This window comes from Cervus canadensis, chromosome 28, assembly GCF_019320065.1.
Source record: "Cervus canadensis isolate Bull #8, Minnesota chromosome 28, ASM1932006v1, whole genome shotgun sequence".
Lineage (NCBI taxonomy): Eukaryota > Metazoa > Chordata > Mammalia > Artiodactyla > Cervidae > Cervus > Cervus canadensis.
In genome coordinates this window covers 42028368-42052108 of record NC_057413.1, presented here as the reverse complement: position 1 = coordinate 42052108, position 23741 = coordinate 42028368, and the positions used below count along the sequence as shown (strand labels likewise).

At 49.5% G+C, this 23741-nt stretch overlaps 1 protein-coding gene and 1 long non-coding RNA gene across 2 annotated transcripts; both read right to left on the bottom strand.

Annotated features, from left to right (window-relative positions):
• Nucleotides 1-1325: 1325 nt before the first annotated feature.
• On the bottom strand, nt 1326-9530 carry CDKN1A (cyclin dependent kinase inhibitor 1A). Its single transcript, XM_043450358.1, has 3 exons — nt 9387-9530; nt 4284-4730; nt 1326-2853 (listed from the first exon to the last, which is right to left on the bottom strand). Exons 2-3 carry the CDS (start codon nt 4717-4719, stop codon nt 2804-2806), a joined length of 486 nt encoding a protein of 161 aa, XP_043306293.1. The 5' UTR covers nt 4720-4730; nt 9387-9530; the 3' UTR covers nt 1326-2803.
• Nucleotides 9531-16143: 6613 nt separating this feature from the next.
• On the bottom strand, nt 16144-18481 carry LOC122429899. The gene is made up of 2 exons (XR_006266185.1): nt 18150-18481; nt 16144-16311 (listed from the first exon to the last, which is right to left on the bottom strand). It is a non-coding gene; the product is annotated as an uncharacterized LOC122429899 (long non-coding RNA).
• Nucleotides 18482-23741: the final 5260 nt, after the last annotated feature.

Below are 23741 nucleotides of genomic sequence, written 5' to 3'. Positions count from 1 at the left end.
GATTGACTGGTTTGATCTCCTTGCTGTCCAAGGGACTCTCAAGAGTCTTCTCCAACATGATTCAAGAGCATCAGTTCTCTGGCGCTCAGCTTTCTTTATGGTCCAACTCTCACATCTGTGCACGACTACTGGAAAAAACAGCTTTGACTAGACTGACCTTTGTCGGCCAAGTGATGTCTCTGCTTTTTAATACACTGTCTAGGAGCCCTACATGGTTAAAGGACAAATTATCATACCGTGGACATCCTACCACTAAAAAGAGGCATAGTGCTGGTGGCCAATAGGGACTTTGGAGGCAGTTACTGATTACTGCTCCAGCTCATGTATTGGATGACTTTATTGTTTAAGTGGAGTCCAGAGCTAAAGAGGCTCTGCAATAGGTCCTCACTATGGGGAAAACACTTGGGACGTGTGACCCAGCATATCCTATAATACTAGAAATATCCATGGGAGATAAGCAAACAGTGTAAAGTCTCCAAAAGCCCCAAGGGCAGAGCCTTCTCTCAGACCCTTAGGGTTCTGGAGCGAAGCCATGGTCCATATAACAGAGGATTATTCAGCATGTGAAAAGTAGTTCTTGGCTAAACTGCAGGATCCAGAACAAAGAAATGATTATTGTTTTAAGCTACTGAGGCTTAGGGTTGATAAATATAAATAACCAGAAGATTCATGTAAGAGTATTTGTTCTTTTTAATGTCATATAGGATTCCACTATATACAGATACCACAGTTTATATATCTGTTCTTCTGGACATTTAGGTTGTTTCTGGTTAGGCTCTGTTATGAATAATACTGCTATGAAAATATCTTTTGGCACAAATGTGTATTTATTTCTCTTGAGAACAAACCTAAGAATGGAATTCCTAGTCATCAGGTAGGCTCGAGGGGAGGCATCTTGAGAAGATATTGCCAAAGAGTTATTCCAAAGGAGATGAAATAGTTCACACTTCCACCAGGAGCTATGAGTTTCAGTTGCTCTGTATCCTCAAAACACTTGGCATTGTCAGTCTTTTTCATGTTAGTCATTTCGGTAGACGTGTACTGGTATCTTATTGTGATTTTAATTTGCATTTTTTCTGATGAGTCACAATATATTCTTTACTTTTAAAAAAAACCACACACAAGAACCCAAAATACTGACCGTGGCAATCTGCAGAGGTGTGATGACTTATTGTTTTGTTATTGTCTGCTTTTTGGTTTGTGGTCTTGGTCTTTCTTTTGCTAAACTGTTTTGCTTTTTTTTTTTTTAAGTGCTTATTTAATTAAAAAAACCTCCACCAACTTGTTCTTATAAATAATAAGGTATATTGACCACAACACTAATATTACAAGTCATCAGAAATATTTATTGAGCACCTGCTGTATACTCAGCACTGTGGGAGGGGCTCTGAAGGGAACAGAGCAGTATAGGACGTATTCCCTCCCCTTGAGAGGTTTACAGTCGAGGTGGAGACAGAAGAGACAGGACATCTGGGAACCAGGAGAAAACAGTCCAGGCCAGGATGTTACAGGAGCTGGAAGGTGTCTGGGGTCAGACCCACCACGTGGCTCAGTGCCAGGAAAGACGATGACTCACAGCTCCCAGACCCACATTTGCCCACTTAGCACATCCTATCCACAGCCTCTGCTCCCACCATCTGACTCCTTCAGCTGTTATTCAAAGTGCAATGAAATGGGGGAAGGGGTGGGGCCAATGGAAAAAGTCCTTGGACGAGTTCCAGGGGCTGGTGTCACACTGTCCCTCCTGGAAAAATCTGCTCCTCACCCACCTACCCCTAACACAGAGAGATCCCCATTCAAGGAGGCCTGTCTGACCACCCAGGACCCCTACCCCAAGAGCTAAGAGGAGGGGGCGGTCGCTGCTTGAGGTAGAATTGGGGAACCCTATGCCTAGCATGTCCCTTCCCCTTCCAGTCCACTGAGCTGGGGGTTAGGGCCCCCCCCAGAGCTGCCACCCAGGGCTGAGAAGATACTAAACGGAAAGGGCATGGAGGAAGGGAGAGGAGCAGAGAGGGGCTGAGAGCCCAGCTGGGGAAGAGGGGCCTCTGGGGCTCCTGGAAAAATGCAGGGAACAGGGAAGCCAAATATGAGACTGGCTGCCCTGAAGACAGGGGTGGGGGGAGTGGGGAGGTGGGGGTGGTTTGCTACGGGCCCCTACCTTCCCCATGCCTTCACAAGACAGAGGTGGGAATCAAGGGCCAGGAGCGTGTCCAATCCCCTAGCCCCATTTCCAGGCTGTGCCCACTTCAGGATCACCCTGCCCAACCTTAGAGGGGGCAAGGGGAACCCAAAGTTTTGATGATGCCTCCAACTCTGTTGGGCCCCCTTCAAAGTGCTATCTATTTACTTCTCAGATTATAAGGAATTCAGGACTGAGAATGCAGGAAAGGCTGGGGGGGGGGGGGGGCGGGACTTCATAACACCCATCAGATGGCAGCCGGGGAGAGAGCCAGGCCCCTCCAGAGAGTGCCACCCAGAGAATGGGGGTCACGTCAGCCTCAGAGGAGCAAGGACGAGGAAAGCAAAGGATGAAGAGGGTTTAAATAATGGTTTATATAATAAAAATACCTAGCACTCTAATAAGCCTATTTTTTCTGCTAATTTTTTTTTTTAAATAATTCTAATGCCAGAGGCTGGGGGCGTGGGAAGGGTAACAGTAAGCAGGGTATGTACATGAGGAGGCGTTTAAATTAAAACACAAATAATAATTAAGACGCACAAACTGAAGGACCAAGGCAAAAGGTACAGAAGAGGCCCGCAGTGGTCCCCTTGTTTCCACGAGGACGTGCTTCCAGCAGCGGGGTTAGGGCTTCCTCTTGGAGCAGATCAGCCTGCGTTTGGAGTGGTAGAAATCTGGGGGGAGAGAACAGACGTCAGCCAGGCCAGGAGGAAGAGGGCCCAGCAGAGCCACCCGCCCATTTCAAACTGCAGAGGGACCCTCCCCAGGGCCAGAGGGACACAAGCCAAGTACGGGGAAGAACTCTGGAAACTTCTAGCCCATCTCCCAGAGGGCTACATACATACAGAACATCCCCCCATGCTTCACAAATGTGATCAATAACAGACCTTCCATCCATGGGCCCGCTTTAAGCCAAGCTGCCCAAATGCAGTGGCCGCTAACCCTAGGTGGCTGTTTAAATTAACTAACATTAAACTAAAAGAAAAATTCAGTCCCTCATGACAAGCACTCAGCAGCGATATGTGGCCAGTGGTACTGGGCATCTGCTTCTTTGTAGAGCCTGATCTGTCAGAGAGCACTGCTCTGGAGATTCCATTATTTGATCCAGGAAAAGTGTTCTGAATGATGCCTGAGCCATATAAAGGTTAGTTATTATTATTATTGTTGTTAGTTTTGACCCAGGTGCAAATTTGCTGTGGGATTCTTGGCTGTACTGCTCCAAGCTTCTGTTTCCTCACCTATAAAATGAGGATAACACTGGTACGGTGCTCGGAGGATTAAATGAAATGCTTCCAGAAAGACTTTGGTTGGGACTTCCCTGGTGGTCCAGTGGCTAAGACTCCTTGCTCTCAATGGAGGTGGCCCGGGTTCTATCCCTGCTCAGGGAATTAAGGTCCCACAAGCCGTACAGCCAAAATAATAACGGTAATACATTTGTAAAGTAAAAAATAAAAAGACATTGGCCGAAGGCCTGGCATAGTTAAGTGTTCAACTGCCAGCCTCACTTATTCCATTTTCCTCAAGCACCTGCTGTGAGTCACACACCATCCAAGGTGCTGAGGACTCAGTTATGAACAAGAGAGATACAGATTTCTTTCTTGTGGAGATAGGATCCTATTTGGGGAGATGGACCATATCAAAATACGGAAGTAACTGTTGATAGTTTAAAAACTGCCAAAAAGAGAAAAATAGGCTGGGAAGTGCAGATGAAGGTGTGTATATATGAAGGGGAAGGCGAGTTAAGTTTGGTTAAGGCAGCCAGGAAATGATCATTCATTTTCTCTCCATGCCAAATTCAGTGTGGGACCTTAGGCAAATCATTCTACCTCTCTGAGTCCTGTTTCTTTGCCTGTAAAAGGATGCCAAGAATGTCCTATGGTATTAGATCACTATAAGAACTAAAAGAAATCTAGACACTTATCAAAGGGCCTGGCACACAGTCAATGTTCTAAATAAATGTCAGCTAATTGGTCTTGGTAGTAGACTTGCTATGTGACCTCAGGCAAGCCACTTCCCCTCTCTGGGCCTGTTTCCCCGCTCAGAGAGATGAGTAAGCTGGGCCAGATAGGTGAGCCCTTGCACCGTGAGTTCTGGGAGTCCTCACCTGTCATGCTGGTCTGCCGCCGTTTCCGGCCCTGGGAGGGGCCAGGCCCACCGGGAGTCCCCTCGGGCCGCTCAGGGGAACGAGTCACGAGGGTGCAGGACAGCGACAGGTCCAAGTGGTCCTCCTGAGACGTGCCCTGCAGCAGGGCGGACGAGGGGCTCGGCCGCTTGCCCCCTCCCAGGTCATCTCGGGGCCCCACGGGCAGGTAGAGCTTGGGCAGGCCGAGGCCCCTCATGCGTTCCCAGGCGAAGTCCCCTTCCAGTGGCGTCTCGGTGACAAAGTCGAAGTTCCACCGCTCTCGGGCCTCCTGCACGCAGCTGGCCATGAGGGCGTCGCAGTCCTGGCGCAGCTGCTCGCTGTCCACTGGACCAAAGAGGCAGCGGCAGGCCTTGCTGCTGCGGGGGATTTGATGCGCGTCCCTGGACGGCTCGGACATGGCACCTGTGGCTGGAACACAAGGGAGACCCGGGGCACGTAAGTGAGACACTCGGGAGGTCGGACGCTCCCTCTCTGGGCTACTGCGTAACCTCAGGCGCGGCCTCCTCACTGGCAAGTGAGGCGAGAGGGACTCTCGGGTTCCTTCCGGCTGATTTCCCCCACCTTCCTCCCACAGTCTCCCCCGACTGCCACCCACAGAGAGGGAGTGAGGGGCAGAGTCAGTGCGCCTGACACCCCCAGGTCACTGGGGGAGTGGGCAGCTGAAGGGCAAGTTTATGTCAACAAAGGCAAGTTTATTGCAATAGCAGGGATCAGGGTCCTGTTTACCACCAGGTGTTATCAGCTAAAATCAATTTGTTTTTCCCCCCTGAGGTGTCCCTCGTGGGTGTGAATGCCCCAGATATGTGTGAATTGTCAGAGTCCAGCAGTTTCCTAACTCCAGGCCTGGCCGGGGAGGTCAATCCCCAAGTAAATGGACACCTCCTCAAGCCTCTCAAATCCATCTAGATGCTCGTGTGGAATAATCCTCCTCAGTTAGTTAAAACTACCCTGGACTTTGGGGTTAAAAAGCACCTGGGTTCTAGTCCTTGCTCTGCCACTTCCTACCTCAACTTTCAAAGAATCACTTCAAGTCCCCCCGGCCTCAGTTTCTTCATCTGTGAAATGGGACTGCATACATGCCTAAAGAGCAGGGCTGCAGATGCAGGCTCAAGGAAATGATTGGTGGGCCCCGCCAGGCAAGGCAGATGGAGCAGAGTTGAACGGCTGTGTCTTGGTGGTTAAAGGTGAGGGCTCTGGAACCAGGCCATTTGGGTTGGAATCCAGGCTCTGCTGGGCAACCTTCAACAAGTAGCTTAACTTCTCTGGGTTCTGTTTTCCTCACCTATAAGATGGAGATGTCCATGTGTAGAGCTGTCTCTTGTGTATGTTGGATGAGGGTGTTTGCTATGACTAGTGCATTCCCTTGGCAAAACTCTGTTAGCCTTTGCCCTGCTTCACTTTGTACTCCAAGGTCAAACTTGCCTGTAACTCCAGGTATCTCCTGACTTCCTACTTTTACATTCCAGTCCCCTATGATGAAAGGGACATCTATTTTTGGTGTCAGTTCTAGAAAGTGAAGTCACTCAGTCGTGTCCAACTCTTTGTAACCCCATGGACGGTAGCCTACCAGGCTCCTCTGTCCATAGGATTTTCCAGGCAGGAGTACTGGAGTGGGTTGCCATTTCCTTCTCCAAGAGATCTTCTCGACCCAGGGATCAAACCCAGGTCTCCTACATTGTAGGTCAGTTCTAGAAGGAGATAACCATAGCGAATGTCTCAGAGGACAGATGTGAGGATTAGCTAAGCGGTTGTAGATAACGCCCTCAGAGCAGTACCAAGTATAGAGAAAGTGTTTGGAAAATATTATTTCGCTCTGCCTTTAGTTCTGGCTGACTCCTCCCCATCACTCCACCTGGGCCACCGCCTCCTTCAGACAGCAGCTGACAGGTGTTGTGGGCTGAGGGCCTTTCCCAAGGATGTCATCAGGCAGGCAGCCTGGGGGTAAGGAGGAGCTAGGCAGGGCAGGGAGGAGCAATGATTTCTCCCAGGCTGAGCCACATCCTGCCAGGCACGTCAGGTGACCTGAAGTCTAGACAATCTGGAAGCCCCTGCCCCATTCTGCCTGCATCCAAGGAACCCGTTTTGCAGGCAAAGAAAATTAAAGGCACCGGTCTACCTGGTTCCTCACCTCCCACTTTAAGAGAGGGAAAACCGAGGGTGAGCTTGCCCGTGACGGGGTGCTGGCACCTCCCTGCCCTGCTCTGGCTTGACTCCAGGGCTGAGCGCCTGCACGACTTTAACAGGGACTGGGTTTTCCTGGGGACAAGTCCTGATCTGCAGGCTCTGAGGGTGAAACCCTGCTGAGAGTCCTCCTGGGGCAGGAAGCCCTCGATCCACACCACATCTACCTGTCCCCACTCCACGTCTCACAGTGAGTCAAGTCAGTCCACAACTCCCAAGTCTCAGCAGACAGGGCAGGGGAGGCACTAGATGACCTCAGACCACGTTTAAAGGGCAGGAGTTTTAAGACTTGCTCCGAACCCACAGGGTTAAACAGATCAATAGTGTCTATTCAAGCTGCCACATAGAAAGGGGTGACATAGCCCAGTGGACAAAGCCCACGAATAACCTTTGCTCACTCTCTTCAGGGCTAAGGATTGAGATTTATCTATATATTTTAATGTGCCAACGGCTGTTGTAAAAAAGTTTACGGATATTAATTTTCAAAAGAAATGGGTATATCTCTCTTTTACAGAAGAGGTAACCAAGGCTCAGAGAAGTTAAGTAACCTTCCCAAGGTCACACAGCTCACCAGTGGCACAGCCAGGATTTGAATGCCCTGGGTTCTGCATTCTGGTATCGAACCCTACTCCTTCTCTAATTTTGAGGTTTCTTCACCAGAGAGACCCATCAGAACCACTTGAGGAGCTTTTTCAAAATGTAGATTTGACAGGCCCCTTCTTCCCCAGATCGATTCAATTCAAGGGCCTGACAGTTCTCCAGATGGGCACGCTTGGGGTGCCAGCCAAGAGGGGACACACAGAATGGCTTGAATAGACACTACAGATCTCAGGGCTTCATTGGCAAGAGGAGGAACCCTGCTAGGGTTTTATCAGGCCTTGGACTTCAGCCATATTTTCATTCCCAAATAAACAGTAAGCATTCAGTAAACACTGCAGATCCGATGGGGGCACTCCTTTTAAGAGAGGAGTGGGCAAAGACCTCAGCGTCAGTACTGGAGTAGATTGCATTGGGAAGCAAAGGCCGGTGAAGCCTCATTCCGCGGGAAGGCGGGTTAGCGATTAGCGATATGGCCAGAAGAGGGCGCCGGTCTCCAGGAAATCACGCGCGGAGGGGGAGCTGCGTGGGCAAAGCCTGGGAGGCCGGCAGCCAGCTGTGATGAGTCAGTTTCCCGCAAAGCGCTCCCCGCCCGCCAAAACTTCGCTTCCACTCCCGCTGCACGTCACCCTGGGGTGGGGAGGGGGAGTGGGAGGGGGCTCGGGGGCCGCGAACACGTCACGCTGAGCCAGTCAGCCTTCCGCAACGCCCGCCACTATTGGGAAACAGCGCGCTCTCGCGCCGCCTCTTGTGAAACACACGCGCGCACGCGCGTACACACACACACACACGCACACACACAGCACGCACGCACAGGCGCGCCGAGATCTGGTCCCTCCACCTTATCTCCACGCCCAAAGCAAGGGATGAGTCAGATCCCTGAAAAATAAAAATAGACGGGAGCAACGAAAACAAAACCGCTCTTAAGTCCTCCCCGAAACGCAACGTGGAGGAAGGGGAAGGAGGGAGGGAGCTGCCCGGGCGCCCTAAAGCACCAGACCCAGTTCTACGATTCTTGTCCCTACGGGGAGAGCAAGTGTCCCCCGAGGGCCCCAGACCAGGCGGACGCACTACAGTCCACGCTGGACGGTGGCGTCCGAAGGGCGAATCGCCCTCCTGCTCTGCTCAGCCCTGTCGCCCTTGGAGAGGGAATTCCGGACTGGATTGGGGCCGCCTGGAGCGCCCGAAAGCAGGTGACGGAGGCCCGGAGCAGCGACGCACCCCGAAGCTCTATCCCTCAAACACAGGACCTCTCCTTCTCTTCCCCCACCTCCCCCGTAGGGGGCTGGGTGCCCCCACCGCGCCGCAGAGCACAGCTCGGCTCCGGACGGCGAGTCCGTCCGGCCGACCCAAGGACAGGCTGGGCCGGGGTTCTCCCGGCAGCGGTGGGAGAGAGGTAGGTTCGGCTTCGGGGCTTCCCTAACTGACAGGCTGCGCAAGCCCACCCAGCGCCCGGCCGCGGCTCCGGGTCCCAGAGGGCGCGCCTCGGGGCGGGGACCGGACACCCGGTCTTGGACCTCCCGGTGTCTCGGTTTCCCTGGGAACACTCTGTGCCAGCCAAATAGGTCACTGTGCTGAGGGTGGCGGCGTGGGGGGACAAAGACCGTGGAGAGAGGCAGGCAAGGCACTTCTGGCGGAGCCACAGTCTCCCAGTCCTGGCGGAGTTCTGATGTCACCCGTCTCGTTCCCCGGGGTCTTCTTGTCACCGTGAGTCACCTCCCAGCTTTCTTTCAAGGAACGTGTCCCGACATGTTCCCAAGGGCCCAGGACACAGCCGGCGCTGACCTCAGCAGCACTGGGGACTCCGACCTCGGTTCTGGGCCGGGACGGCACCGATCGGATCTGAGAACCGCTCGGGAATGAATCCCAAATGAACCTGTTCGACTGGGCTTTTCCCGCCGTTCCCGGAGCCCTGCGCGGACCGGGCTTCGTCCCCACGCAGCGAGCGCGCCGAGCCGGGGTCCCCGGGCGCACCCTCGGCCCGCCGGAGTTTCCAGGGCAGGGATCGCACAGGGGAGATCCCTGGTACTTGGGCGCCTTCTCGGCGCCCGGAGCCTCCGACGCATCCCGGGCCCTGTGCCCACACGCGCATTCGCAGCCCTTGGTGTGCCCCAAACCGAGACCCGCGCGCAGGGCCCCGCGCGCCATTCACCTGTGAACACAGGCAGGACACACGCGCCCCCGGGACACACACCCCCGAGGGGCACGGACAAACACGCGGACTCGCTGGGCTCGGCTCGGGAGCCTCAGTTCGAGATCCGCTCTGGCCCGCCCCGGCTCCCTCACCTCTTCTGGGGGTCTCAGGACGTCTCCGTGAATCAGCGCGCAGCGCCGGGTCTCCCAAGCACAGTCTCCAGCCGCTGCTCACACCTCAGCTGGCGCCGCCGGGCGCCGGGCGCCGGACTTATAAAGCGGGTGGAGGCGGGCCCGGCCGCTCCGCCCACAGCGGCGCTTCTCCCCCGGCGGGTCCCTGGAGACTCTGCTGCCAACCTCACTGGCTGCAGGAGGGCACTTCCCTCCTTCCCACTCTCCGCGCCTGGCTTTGTGCACTTGACATATTTCCGCACGAACTGAGTCCCAGTTCTATTTGGGTTTTTTCCCCCAGTGCGGGGGGTGGGGGTGGGGAGGGCGACTTGGCCCTGCGATGGGAGGGCGGCGCTATTGGGACCCGACGGACTAGCCCCCGCTCTGACCCACCACCGACTGGCTCTGGGCAAGGATTTACCCCGAGCGGCTGAATAAACCACGAGGAGTGACATTAATAAAGAAAAAAAAAATCCTTAAATAATTTTTTTTTAAAAGAACACTCCACTTTGTAATTCCCAGAAAAGTCCCACTGTACCACCATGGGTCCCTCACTACACCACCTCTCCCCATCACGGGAGGCACCCAGAGACCCCAACAAAGCATTCTTGGAGGCCAGAACGGATTCAATTCCTTTATTTCACAGAAGAGGATTCAATTCCCCGTATTTCACAGAAGAGGAAACCCACAGAACTAAAGACCGAAGCCCACAGAACTAAAGGGGTGAGAAGTTATTTGTCAAATGCTCCAGGGAAGGACGGAATTGGGGACCCTGCTAAGAAAGGGCTAACCTGGTCTCCAGGGGAACCAGGACACTGAGATAAGCTTCCCACCTCCTCCTCCTCACTGCCTATATCCACCTCCCATCCCACCTTAGCAGAAGAAAGCTCTGTGATTGCTGTGGATTTGCAGGCTGGGAAGGGGCGAAGGATTGGGTGGGTGCCGATCGGTGCCGTCCAGGCCCAGAACCGAGGTCGGAGTCCCCAGTTATCTCCTGGGTAATCCCCACCCACCACATATACTGCTGGAAACGGAGGCTCAGAGCTCAGAGGCCTGACTCAGGGTATACAGCACATCAATGGCGATGGTTAGAACACAGACCTTTTGCTTCTCATCCAGAGCTCTCTGCTTATTGCCCTGTTTCAGCAGCTTTACAATGCAAGACATGCCCAGCACTCATCATTTCCAGGCAATACACTGAGGTGATACTGATGAAGGCAATTCTAGAAAGGCCAACCAGTGCTTCCAAAAGAAGCAAAAGCAAGTGAGGTGCCCTGCTGCTCCCCATCCCCACTTGTACCCCACCTTTGCTTCCTTCCTTCATCTGAAACATTTTTTATTTCTGCTTGTAAGAAAATTGCAGACAACAGAGTGTTAATCTGAACAGAAATCGACTAAAACATAGAATGCAGGCTGAAAGCAGCTCCAATTACTGACATCTAGGGCTGTTCGGCGTCTGGAAATCTCTGCCCAGACATGCCCAGTCTTCTTCCCCCAAAGCAGCTGACCTCAGGGAGGACAGTCCTGCTTCTCCTCTACTGCTGGGACAGGAGCCCGGGGAGGGGTGGGAGGACCCTTTACCAGACCCCCTTGCCTGCCTGATATTGGAGACAGGCCAGAATTGTAGGTGGAAGAACCTCAAACAGGCCAAAACGCCAGGACCAGCCCTCTCCTCTCCCAGTTCCACCCTCCCTACCTCCAACACACCCGTACCCACACCACCCAAAGGCTGGGCTGTCAAATGTCCAGCACAGGACGGGCATATCCTCCTACTGTCTCGAATCCCCTTGGCTTTCAGACATTGTAAATAGACTTGACATTGTCTATCTGTTTACTTTGGGGAAAAAAATTTAATGACTGCTTGTATTGAATTAGTTAAAGTTTTAGAGTTCTGAGCTTCACAATGAAATAATTTTTTGTTGTTTTTTTGGGAAGTGATTTTTTTTTTTTATAATTTTTAACTCACCACCATCACCACAACAGAACTCAACAAATATTTATTAAGCACCTACTGGTGTTTAGTACTGTCCAGCACTTTAAAAAAAAAAAGTTTCCAAGCATTCACTTGAATGTGTAGCCAGGTTTGCTCTTAAGAGAGGGCTTCTGCCCTAAAGAGGCAAAGAAGCAGGTAGATAAAAGCCACACTCAAGATCCAAGTCCCAAAATACACACACACACACACACACACACACACACACACACACACACACACACAGGCATGCAGGTACACGGTAGATCCCAGACCAGTCCCAAGGGGTCTGTGGTAAATCACATATTCTGTTCAGAGAAATGCAGACCAAGGTCTCTCCGGGGTTTCTCGGGGTCTCCTCTTGTCTAAAACCCCACTCTTGTCTAAAAGTAGGCAGCCCCAAGGACAAAACAGCCACCATCTTCTTCTGTGCCAGGGCTCAACATGTCAGGACATGTTCCTGAAGGCCTGAATGCTAATCGGGCCTGCAGCCCAATGCCCAGGCCTGCTCCCAAGGAAGCAGATGGCTTAGAGATGTAAAGAGCTTCAGCCTGAAGAACGAGAGGACCCAGATTAGCCCCATCCAGGAGGGAAGTGATGATGGAAAGGAAAGTTAGAAAAGCTCTAGCCCAAAGAAGGAGGATGTGAGGAAAGCTCAATGGTGGCCACGGGAGCTACCCAGGAAGGGAGGGGAAGTGTTAGGAACAATGTCACTATTTCTCAGAAAAGGCCTGGGGAGTCCCTAACAGGGGCAGAGAGCTTTCAGAGGAATTCACCTCCACACAGGCTCCCAAGAAGTGAGACCCCAGAGAAAAGGCAGAACAGAGACATTATTATATTATTGAGCAGAAGTCCCACTTGCTTTTTTTTTTTTTTTTTTTTAAGAATAAGATTGGGAGCTCCTGCCACCCCACCTCCTGACCTTCCAGGGGCTTTACTCAGCCAGTACAAACATCAGGACTGAACATACGGTGAGGCAGAGGAATTTGTGACAGAATTCATGCCACACAAATACTTCCAGCTTCCCTAAGCTAAAGATTTCATCTTATCTAAGTCTGAAATTTCACCATTAGAAATTCATTTCTTTGGCATTAAGTTCTGCTCATCATTAAATAAAATCATATAAGCAAAATGCTTAGCATAGTGCCTGGCACATAGAAATCGGTGGGAATATTGAATGTGCAAGTCCTGCAGAGGGTTCTGGGTGGCATAGCACAGTATGAATGAGTTGATCAGATCATTTAGGGACTAGAAGGTGGTGAGGAAATGCTGTGAACACAGGCCACCTGAGGAATGAAGTGCCTTTGTACATATTGTTCACTCTTCCCGGAATGAGTGTCCCTGACCAGTATGCCCCACCTCCACTTCTTTCTCCACCTACTGAACTCCTATGGATCCTTCATGACCCAACCTACATGACCCCTTGGGGTAAGACTTTCTTTCTCTGGCTCCCATAGTTCCTGGTAAGTAGTCCACTCCACTGTGCGCTTTGCTGGTTTGTCTGGTTCATGTGCCTACTGCCTCCTCTGAGCTGGGAATCTAGAGGGGATGAGCCTACATTTTATTCATCTTTGTACCCTCAAGGCCAGGCCGCCTCAACCACAGCGCAGTGAATATTTATGGAAGAGCTATTTTTGGCCTGCCCTCTGAGGTTATGCTTCAGTGCTACAGCTTCTGAGCCCTCTCTTTTATTTCATTCATCTATTTACTCATTTATTCATTAAAAATAGTATAATCAATACTCACTGCTCAACTCATGGATTAGAGTATTGTAAATTGCTATTAATACCTTCCTGTGACTTCCTCTCCTGTGCGGACCCCTCCCCCGCCAAAGTAAACACTATCTTGAATTTTATGTTGAACTGTCCTTTGTTTTCAATAATTTTATTACATGTGACTGGAATAGTAATGCTCTTCCATTTTTCTATGGAAAAACTGTAATTTAGGCAGGGTAATGTGACTAGTTCTAGCCAATGAGATGTGAACCTAAGTGACATGTGTATCTTTAGAGCTGAGGTCAAGTGAAATTTTCCAACCTTTCTGTCCTCCATGGCTGTGGCAAAAGTGAGGTCTCATGTCCCAGAGGGTGCCATCTCAGTATGGTAGATCCTCCATCAGTCTAAGTTCCTAAGTGGCTGGCTGTGTGGGGCCAAGCACTCCACCGGCTTGTGTAAGATATGTATGTGACTGGACTTTCCAAGTTAAGAATCCACCTTGCCATGCAAGGGGTGTGGGCTGATCCCTGGTCAGGGAGCTAAGATCCCACACGCCGTGGAACAACTAAGCCCGTGCACCAGAACTAGCGAGTACCTGCGTCTCAATGAAAGAGCCCACGTGACGCAATGAAGATTCCGCGTGCAGCAACTAAGACCCAGTGCAGCCAAATAAATACATACATATTTTTAAAGATATGTATGTGAGGAAGACACAATCCATTGTTATATGGAATCACTGAAATGTGAAGCAGCATAACATACCTATGATTTATCCATGTGATAAATCCATCCATCATGATTTATGATTTATGGGTGGTTGTGGCTGTGCAAGTCTGTGGCACACAAACTATAGCTCTGGTTATTCACACTCTTTTGCAGTTGAATCTGACTTTATGACTCTTTCAGCAGAATGGGTTATTCTGTGCCTATTCTAGGCCTAAGCCTCAAGAAGGTCCAGCAACTTCTGCTTTTGCTTTCTTGGGGACATTGAGACTCCACCTGAGAAGTCTGATTACTCTGAGACCACCAGGCTGAGAAAAGTCACGTGGAGGCCACATGCAAGATAAGAAGGCTACTTCCACACACACAATAGCTCCAGCTGATCTCCTAGCTGTCAGCCAGCATCCACATGCCAACCACATGAGTGGACCATCTTAAAAGTTGATCTTTAGGGCTTCCGTGGTGGCTCAGGGGTCAAGAATCCGCCTGCCAATTCAAGGGACATGGGTTCAAATCCCCGGTCCAGGAAGATCCCACATAACACAGAGCAACTAAGCTTGTACACCTGTGCTCCAGAGCCCGGGAGCTGCAGCTACTGAGCCAATGTGTCGCAACTACTGAAGCCAGCAAGCCCTGGAGCCTGTGCTCTGCAACAAGAGAAGCCACTGCAGTGAGAAGCCCATGCACTGCAATGAAGAAGAGCCCCTGATCGTTGCAACTACAGAAAAGCCCACACAGTATCAAAGACCCAGTACAGCCAAAATAAATATTAATTAATTAAAACATCAATTTTTCATCCTCAGTTAATCCTCCCCAAGTTGAAGTCACATGGAGTAGAGACAAGCCATCCCCAATGAGCCCCTGCCTAAATTGTAGAACTGTGAGCAAATCAATGATTATGGTTGCCACTATGTTTTAACATGGCCTGTTATTCAGCAATATGTTATTAAAACAGGGCTCAATCATTTTCACTGTTATTTCACGTCCAGTGATCCCCATCTCCTTGTCAACAGGCACTTTGGTTGTTTCCAATTTTGTGTTATTATGCATAGGGCTGCTATAATTATTCCTATCCATGTCTTTGGGCCACATGTGCAAGTTATTCTTGGATATACACCCAGGAGTAGAATTGCCCCCACAATCTTCCTGTCAGGAGAAAAAATGATTAATGTAGCACCTGCATTTGGCGTTTGGACCTATCTGTATCTTTCAAGATTCCTGGAAAAAGTCTAAAGCACTGAACACATGTTTGGGATTATCACAGCTTGCATTTTTGTGGAAGAATAAAAAAGGAATCCAAAGGAATGAAGCACTAATGCTGGAATTTCAGATACTGGACACCTGTCAATAAACATTTGGTGGCAAGAGGAACTACCCATAGACGCTGAGTTCAGTGCTCAGAGGTGGGCTTTAAAACCATTAGGACATCCCTCTTCCAGATCCTTTAGCCCAGAATAGCTTTCTGAATGATCCCCCAAACATAGGAATTGGGCATTCTTTCGTGTTTTCTTTCCTAACAAATTATTTTCAAGCCCCTCCCAAGAAAAAGCCCAAGCACACATCCAAGTTCTGAGGACTTGGGTTTGGGTCCTCCAACTGCATAGTCAGATCTAATATCTGACCCCTCACCATCCCCACCTTCCCCCACTTTCCATCCAGGATATGTGCTTTAGACTCATGTTACAGATGGGGAAATGGAGGGCCCAAGAAGTGCTGGCTTGGCTGAGATGACACAGGCAGATATTCCAGGGCTCTGGTTGTGGGCCCTCCCTCTCTGCTCCCCGCTCCTATCAGCTGTCTGTCCTTATCTTTGCTCCCCTAGGATGGCGCTGAGTGTTGCACATAGCCAAAATGCTACCAGGGCCACTGTGGAATGTAACAGCTGCAAACCCAATCCCTATATGCTGGTGGCCCCAAGTTCAGAGCTAAGGGGAGATGATGCCTCCCTCTCCCCACCCTCAGTGGTTTTTAACAACCCTGCACCTGCTGTGAGGGATGATGACCTAAGTCTCCTTTTGTGTACAAGCAAATGGCTCAGTGCTGGACTGAGGAAGAAAAGTGGGAGTGTGTGTTAGGATGACCCTGTACTGTGCTGTGCCTAGTTGCTCAATCGCGGCAGATTCTGCAACCCCATGGACTGTAGCCCGCCAGGCTCCTCTGTCCATGGGACTCCCCAGGCAAAACACTGGAGTGGGTTGCCATGCCCTCCTCCAGGGGATCTTCCTGACCCAGGAATCGAACCGGGGTCTCCTGTATTGCAGGCAGATTCTTTACCAGCTGAGCTACCAGGGAAGCCCAGGGTGACACTAGCCATTGTAATAAATGAACTCTCAAATTCCAGTGACAAGCCAATAGTTTATGTCTCGCTCACATAATGAATCCGGCTGAGGTGCTCTGGTTGGCAAGGAGCTGACCTTCAGGCGTGATGATGGTTCACGGACTCAGGCCCGTTCCATCCCGCAGCTCCACCATGCCCGAGGGCATCAGGATCTCTGCTTCCAAGCTGGAGGAAGAAGGAAGAACATGAAGAAGGTACATGCCTTTCTTCACACCTGGTGCAGAAGTATCACCCATCGTTTCCTACCCACACTGCATTGGTAAGAACTTGTCATGTGGTCCCACTGAGATGCAAGGGTCTGTGCAGTCCCTGGGGGAGGGCACAGATCTCTGATGACCTGCTAACCATCTCTGCCACAGCAGAGGAGCAAGGCAGATCAGTACCCCTTCCTCTTCCCACTCCCTTCCCGCAAGAGAGTTTTTTCCTGCTGAGTTTCTGGACCTGACCACAAGGAGAACAGGAACACCTCTGAGCTACATGACCTTGAACCTCAAATCTTCACCTATAAAATGTGTACTTTTTAAAAAATTTTATTTTTTAACTTGGCCTTGCCACGAGGCACATGGGATCTCAGTTCCCCAACCAGGAATCAAATGCCCTGCATTTCAATGCCTCAACCACCGGACCTTCAGGGAAGTTCGAAAATGGGTACTTTCATATCCATGATCTTACAACCTTTGTGAGAGGTTGAAAAAAAGGTTGGGGGGGGGGGGGTAGACATGATGCTCCTCATTTCCCAGAGGAAGAAACCAAGACACAAAGAGACAGTGTGACTTGTATAAAGTCACACAGCAGGACCCAATTTCCCCCTTCTGGTACACAGATTTGGTTTGTTTTGTTTTGACTAGACAACATCAAAGTCTGCTGAGAAATCACTGGATTGAAATGCAGGAAAATTCCCTACTCAGCAAATTCATCTGAAAATCTCCGGGGGACCTAAGAGGATTACTGAGAAAAAGCCTTTTACTGCCTGAAATGCAGGTAGTTTTTAAAAAAACATTTATTTATTTGGCTGCATCAGGTCTTGGTTGTGGCTCGTGGGAACTCTGCTGCAGCAGAAAGCCTTCCCTAACTGAGGTGCACAGGCTTAGTTGCCCTGTGGCATGTGGGATCTCTGTTCCCCAAGCAGGGATCGAACCAGCATCCGCTGCACTGGGAGGCAAATTCTTAACTGCTGGACCACCAGGGAAGTCCCTGTGGGTAGTCCGCGATGGGGACCCAGCCTGGACCTGGTAGGGAGAGGGGGCCTGCTGTGGTGGGACTTAAGGGAAGGCTTGCTCCTCCTTCATCACTTTGCAGATACCCGAACTCCATCCTTCAGACCATCCTCCCTCCAGCTCAGGGATTCTCAACATAGGGAATGCGAGAAAAGGGAACCCCCTTTTGAAAAATGTTCACATCCTACAAGTACATGGAATCGCTCTCGAAGACATAAGAAATGATGAGAGTGACTGCCTCCGGGGAGAGAGGCAGGTTTGCTGCGTCACCTACCTCCGTGGGCACCATTAGCACCATCTGAGTCTGTGTGGACAGCGTCCCCTGGAGTTGTGCTGTGTACAACCCTGAATGCAAAATAGGCTTATTCTTCATCATATATTCTTAATAGCTAACTCTATTTAAAATAATAATTAAACACAATTAAAAACCTATTTCCAGGACTTCCCTGGTGGTCCAGTGGTTAAGAATCAACCTTCAAAAGTTAGGGCAAAGATTTCAATCTCTGGTAAGGAACTAAGACCCCACTTACCAAAGCCTGTACATGCAGAAACTAAGACCTCCTTGTAGCCAAAAATAAGTAAGTAAATATTCTTTTAAAAACTTATTTCCAATTTCTGGCCCCCTTTCTGAACCTACTGAATTAAAATTGTGTGAGGGTCAACCAGCTACACACGGATACAGGGGTTTGAAAAACCTCCCCAGTAGCTGAAACCTCCCAGCCCTCCAGCCTCACAGCTTTGGGAACCCTGATTTAGTCTATCCATGCACAAGGGCCCCTTTCTTACCTCTAGAAGTTCTCTGCAGAACTTCCATCTCAGTTGAGAATCAGAGAACTGGGAATAGTGTCTGTCACTAAGTGGGGATGGGGGGAAAGGCTGAAGGGGCAGGTGGGGGGAGAGCTCAAGGCTTAGTGAGCAGGCCAGCTTTGCCCCCGAGGGCAGTCGGGTCCCCCAAACGCCTGCAGCTCCGAAGCACTCCGGCTATTCCCGCCCCACCCCCACCCCAGTGTATCGCATCAGCATCTTTGGCCGGCACGGCCCCGGCTCGGCCTTGCCCGGGCTTGCCTTTTGTTGCATCATCCGCTGGCCTTGCCGGCTGCCAGGGGAGCAAGCCGCCCACTCACCGCTGGATAAAACCAGCTAATTATATCACCGGGAGACCCAAGGGGGGAGCACGTGGGTATTTTCAGCTGACCCAGCCTGTTTCTACTTGCTCTGCATGATTGTTCTTCTTTCAAAATAATAATAACAACTACCAACCAGGAAAAAAAAATCGCCTGGGGCTGTGGAGCGTGCTCCTGAAGCTACAGCAAGGGTCCACCTGCTGCTCCAGGAGAGACCTTCTCAGCACTCAGCTCAGAAAAGGACAATCGAGTCTCTTGATTCTCAAATCAGGATTCAACAGACAAACAGCTCTAAGAACAGGATACACTGGAATCAGCAGAATCAGGAAGACAAATATTTCTCTGACAGCATCAATAACATCCTGGACTTGCCTGGTGGCTCAGATGGTAAAGAATAACAGCAGCATAGTAATTTACCTTCTCAAAATTTTTAAAAATTCTATTTGTAGTTTAGTCAAAAGCAGAGTGTTTTGTTTTCCCATGAATTCCTATATTTATTTTCTGAGGAGTTAGTACAGTCCAAAGATACAAAATGATATGCAGTGAAAATTCCCTCCTAACCCTGCCCTCCAGCCATCCGTTTCCTTTCCAAAGGCTGCGGCTGGTTGTTTGTATCTCCTTCCAGGGATAGTCTATGAACATCCTGGACTTCCCTGGTGGCTCAGGTAGTAAAGAATCTGCCTGTAATGCAGGAGACCCAGGTTCGATCTCTGGGTCAGGAAGATCCCCTGGAGATGGGCATGGCTACCCACTCCAGTATTCTTGTCTGGAGTCCATGAACAGAGGAGCCCGGTGGGCTGCAGTCCAGGGGATGGCAAAGAGTCGGATCCACGGAGTGAAACACTTTCACTTTCATGAACATCCAGGTCCACAATCTTTCATCCAAAACATTTGGGGACAAATGGGTTTCAAGATGCAGAACTTCTAGGATTTTAGGCAAGTAATGAGGTGCATGTACCATGTATTTGTGACACTTTGCCTCCATTCGAGGGTCCCTCTAGGCTCTGTATAGGATGATCCTTTGTCCCAGTTTTAGCATTATGAGGTCAATGTCCAAGTAATCCCTCAGTCACAGGCAAGCAGGATGATGGGTTACCTTAGGTCTGAGGTATAAGATATTCACACTAACTGGGATAAAAAACAGCTACAAACGGCTCACATCCTTTCAGCTCTGGTTTTGCTACCAATAAATTTGCCACAAACTGAAGGGAAAAAACCCTTGGTTTTCTAAGTTTTTTGAATTTTGAAATTGTGGATGAGGGGTTGTGAACCTGTCAGCAAATATGCACATATTCTTTTCACCCACCCAAATGGACTCGCTTTTTTTTTTTTTTTGCTGTTTTATGTTAGCGCTGTCCCACACCAGTGCAGAAAATACCTCCCGTTCCTTTGTACTGCTGCATAATACTCCGTCACATGGATGAACATTTAAGCTGTTTCTGTCCAGTCTTTTGCTGTCATAAACACACATAGTTTTAGGTGTAGCTAACTACATGGAGGGGGCTGGGAGCAGAGGAGGAGTCAGATCTTCATTCCTACTGCTTATTTGTGACTGCAGGGTTAAGCCCAAGCCTGCTCAGAAGTTGAGGGAGAAAAAACAAAACCTGCTGAGGTCTCCCAGATCTCTTGTACCTGTCCAACCACATATATCATAGAAAGTCATTCACATTAAGAATGGTTTTCCAAGCAAGAAAACAACTTATATTCAGACCTACCGTCAGGGTTCTCCAAAGAAACAGAACCAATCACTCATTCTTTCTCTCTTTCTATATATATATAAAGAAAGAGAGCTCACAGTCACAGAAGAGATAAAGCTGGGGTACATAAAACAACCCCAGAGAGTATGGAGTGTCTTGTGTAGGATAAATTGGGAGTTCTGAGCACCACATGAAAAAGTCCCCTCAAATATAGTCCCGAAGGGGCTTCCCTGGTGGCTTAGCAGTAAAGAATCGCCTGCCAATGCTGTAAACATGGGTTCCATCCCTGGTCCTGGAAGATCCCACATGCTTTAGGAAAACTGAGCCTGTTCTCCACAACTACTGAGCCTGCATTCTAGAGCCCATGAGCTGCAACTACTGAAGGCCACACGCCTGGAGCCCACGCTCCACAAGAGAAACCACAGAAGTGAGAAGATGACGCGCCACAACAGAGAGTAGCCCCCACACTCTGCAAATGGAGATGGGCCACGCATAGCAGCAAAGACCCAGTGAGGCCATAAGTAAATAAATAAATCATATATATTACATATGTTTTTATTTATATATATGTTATATATATATGTATAATCCAGAAGGCCAGAGAGACGCTGGGAGTTCCTGCCAAACATTGAGATAAGCAGGCTTCCCCTCTGGTCAATTTCACTTGTTTTTAAATAAAAACCCAAATCTTTAATAAAATGGGTCAGCACAGCAGTATTAATAAAGCCTAAATGTAAGAACACAAGCTCTTAATAAAGAATTCAGGTACATTAGGGCTCCTTTCTCCCTGACCTGTGGCCCTTCATCAATTTCATCCTGGTTAAGTCTTCAAATTTAAAACATTTCCCAACTAAACTTGTAATCGTGTTTCTAAACTGCCAACCACCATGGGATCTCAGAAGCTTCTTATTCCACAGGTTCAAAAGGCCTTCCAGCTTCTCCTGTCTGCCAAGGGCTTTGCTCCACCCCAGGATGGAGTCATTCTTCTTGAGACTAAAACAGTACAACAGTACAACTACATTCATTCATTCATTTATTCATGATATTATCAGCCCAAATGATGATGTGTAGAGGATATGGCTGCAAAGGGGGACACAAAATACTGTGAACCAATAACAAAGGAAAAGAGGCTTACATGGGTGAAAATGCTACCCAAGTAAGTCTCTGTGACCAGACCCAGTTAAAGAAAGGGGCTGGATTTCAGCAGATGGGAACTTGAAAGTCTGAATGAGGAACCCCCTTCCTAAAACCAAGGGAGGATCCAGGTGGGGCTTAAGTTTATGCAATGATACAAGTCTTTTATAATTAAAAAAAAAAGTCACAGCTATAAATATAGTACTGCCAGGGCCCTTCCCATGCAAATAAAAGTTGTGGAAACCTGCCTTCATTAGCTTACCATAAACCCACATTCTGTGTGGCTAAACAAGGATCAGGGAGGAGATACTGTATTGGCAAGGAGTGGCACCTGGGGCCATAGTTTAAAACGTAAAGGACCAGAATGACCTGGGCTGGAGGAGAATGTGGGGGAGGCAAGAGAGAATGGATAGGGCCATCCTGCTGTGCCCAGAGCAACTTGTCTCATGCACCCTGGACCCCTCCCCCTGCTGGCTCTACACAGGGTGCTCTAATGGATGGCGCCCTAATCCCTGCCTCCCCCAATAGTAATAATATGATAATAAGAGTAATAGTAATAATTAGTATTACAGAGGCTCACACTTACTGAGCACTTTCTATGGGCCATGTGCTATCCTCAGTACTGTGTCCATAGTCACTTGGTGCGTTTTTGTAACAACTCTATGAATGAGACACCACTCTTTTCATCCCCATTTTAAAGATTGGGAAACTAAAGCAGAGACAGGGATTAACTCATTTGCTCAAGACAGACAGGGACAGAACAGGGATTTGAACCCAGACAGGCTGGCTCCAGAGGTAAAGCTCTTAACCACTAATAACAATAACAGCTAACACTTAGGTCCTGATTACCCTGTGTCTGCTGTTCTTCTAAGTGATCACATGTATCAGCTCAACTAATCCTTACAGGTACTATTATTATCCCCATTTTACAGATGAGGCAACCAAAACACAGAAAGGTCAAGCCGTTTGCCCAGGTCACACAGCGCGAAGCTGCATAAGAGGGACTTGAACCCAGGCAGTCAGGTTCCAGTGACCACATTCTTGTGCCCTGAGCTGCACCCTTATGCCATGACCGGATTTAAGGGTAATCTGAGAGCAGTGGCCATGGCTTACATTTCTCTGCATCAACTGTGGTGCAACACTGTAGAATCTAATGAACACTCAATAAATAGTCAATGAATTTTTCTATAAAATAACCCTTCCTGATATATACAAAAATCATATTTCAAGTCTATTGTAGAAAGTCTGAAAAATACAGAAAGACTCCAAGAAGAAATGCAAGTCATCCTCATGCAACAGAGACAACCACAGTTCACATTTTGGTGTCTTTCCAGCCAGTGTTACAAAATAGGGATCCCACTCTATGCCCTGTTTTGTAACCTCCTTTTTTCTCACTTATCAATACATCACAATCATTTTCCCACGTCTTTACATTTTCTTCTGCAGCTTCCACAGAGCAATCATTTGTGAATGCTCAAGTGACTTGCTCAGGGTGCTGCCAGCAATGAACCGGAATGTCACCCACAAACAGCCCCTTCCCCAGGGGGCTCCTCGTAAACAGTCCTCTCCCATCAACCTCTCTATCCCCTACATATGCCCACCTTATACACTCAACCCCCTCCTACTTCCTGGCATCTCTAGAAATCCCTTTGCCTTCCTTCTTAGACTCAGGGTCTCCTCCTCAGTTCCTGCCAAGGGTGTGTCCCCATTCAACACCCCTTACTTCTGTTTTCCTATTTTCTCCTCTCCAAGTCACCATCACCCTTCTCATACCCTCCCTCAGCCACAATCAAACTTTTGCTATCCTGTGCCCCATTCCCACAGAACTTGCTAGAGACGATCCAGTTCCATCAACAAGCAGGCATTAGGCAATGTCTGTTGCAACGTACCCAGTGACACGGGAGACGATGCCAGTGAAGATGCTAGAGGCTGCAGCGTGGGAGTCCCTCCCAGGCATTCTGAGCAGGAGTCATCAAGATACAATGCCTTTACCTAAAAGGGGGGGTGTCTCTTGGTGTGTGATTTCCAGCCCCCAGACCAGGGCTGTGAAAGATATTTTGAGACAAGGATCTCTTTTGATGTACTTTAAACCCCAACTGGGAGGCGGAGGCCTAATCCACCCTGAGGGTGGGGCGGCCTGGGCACTTTGCCCTAAAAGGATGGAATGAAAGACTTTTGAAAGTGGTGGCTCAAGACAGGTGGCTTCTTGATTCTAGCTGCTGTGTCTTAGTCAGGATGGGGGTGGAGGTGGGGGGGACTGTGCAGACCACTGGCAGGAGCCTGATGCCTGAGTGGGATGACCAGGAGGACAGGACTTCTTTCAAACTTGCTCTGCCTGACCTGTGCTGCGTGACCACAAGCAGGTGCCTGTGCTTTTTGGCATCTTGGCATAATAGCACCTACCTTACCTACCTCACAGTTTT

What these genes read in the sequence shown, in the direction of transcription:
- CDKN1A (XM_043450358.1), bottom strand. Translation starts at nt 4,719, where the DNA reads ATGTCCGAGCCGTCCAGGGACGCGCATCAAATCCCCCGCAGCAGCAAG. An exon ending in GCGGCAGACCAGCATGACAG is followed by an intron (nt 2,854 to 4,283) that starts GTGAGGACTCCC and finishes CTCTCCCCCCAG; the next exon opens with ATTTCTACCACTCCAAACGC.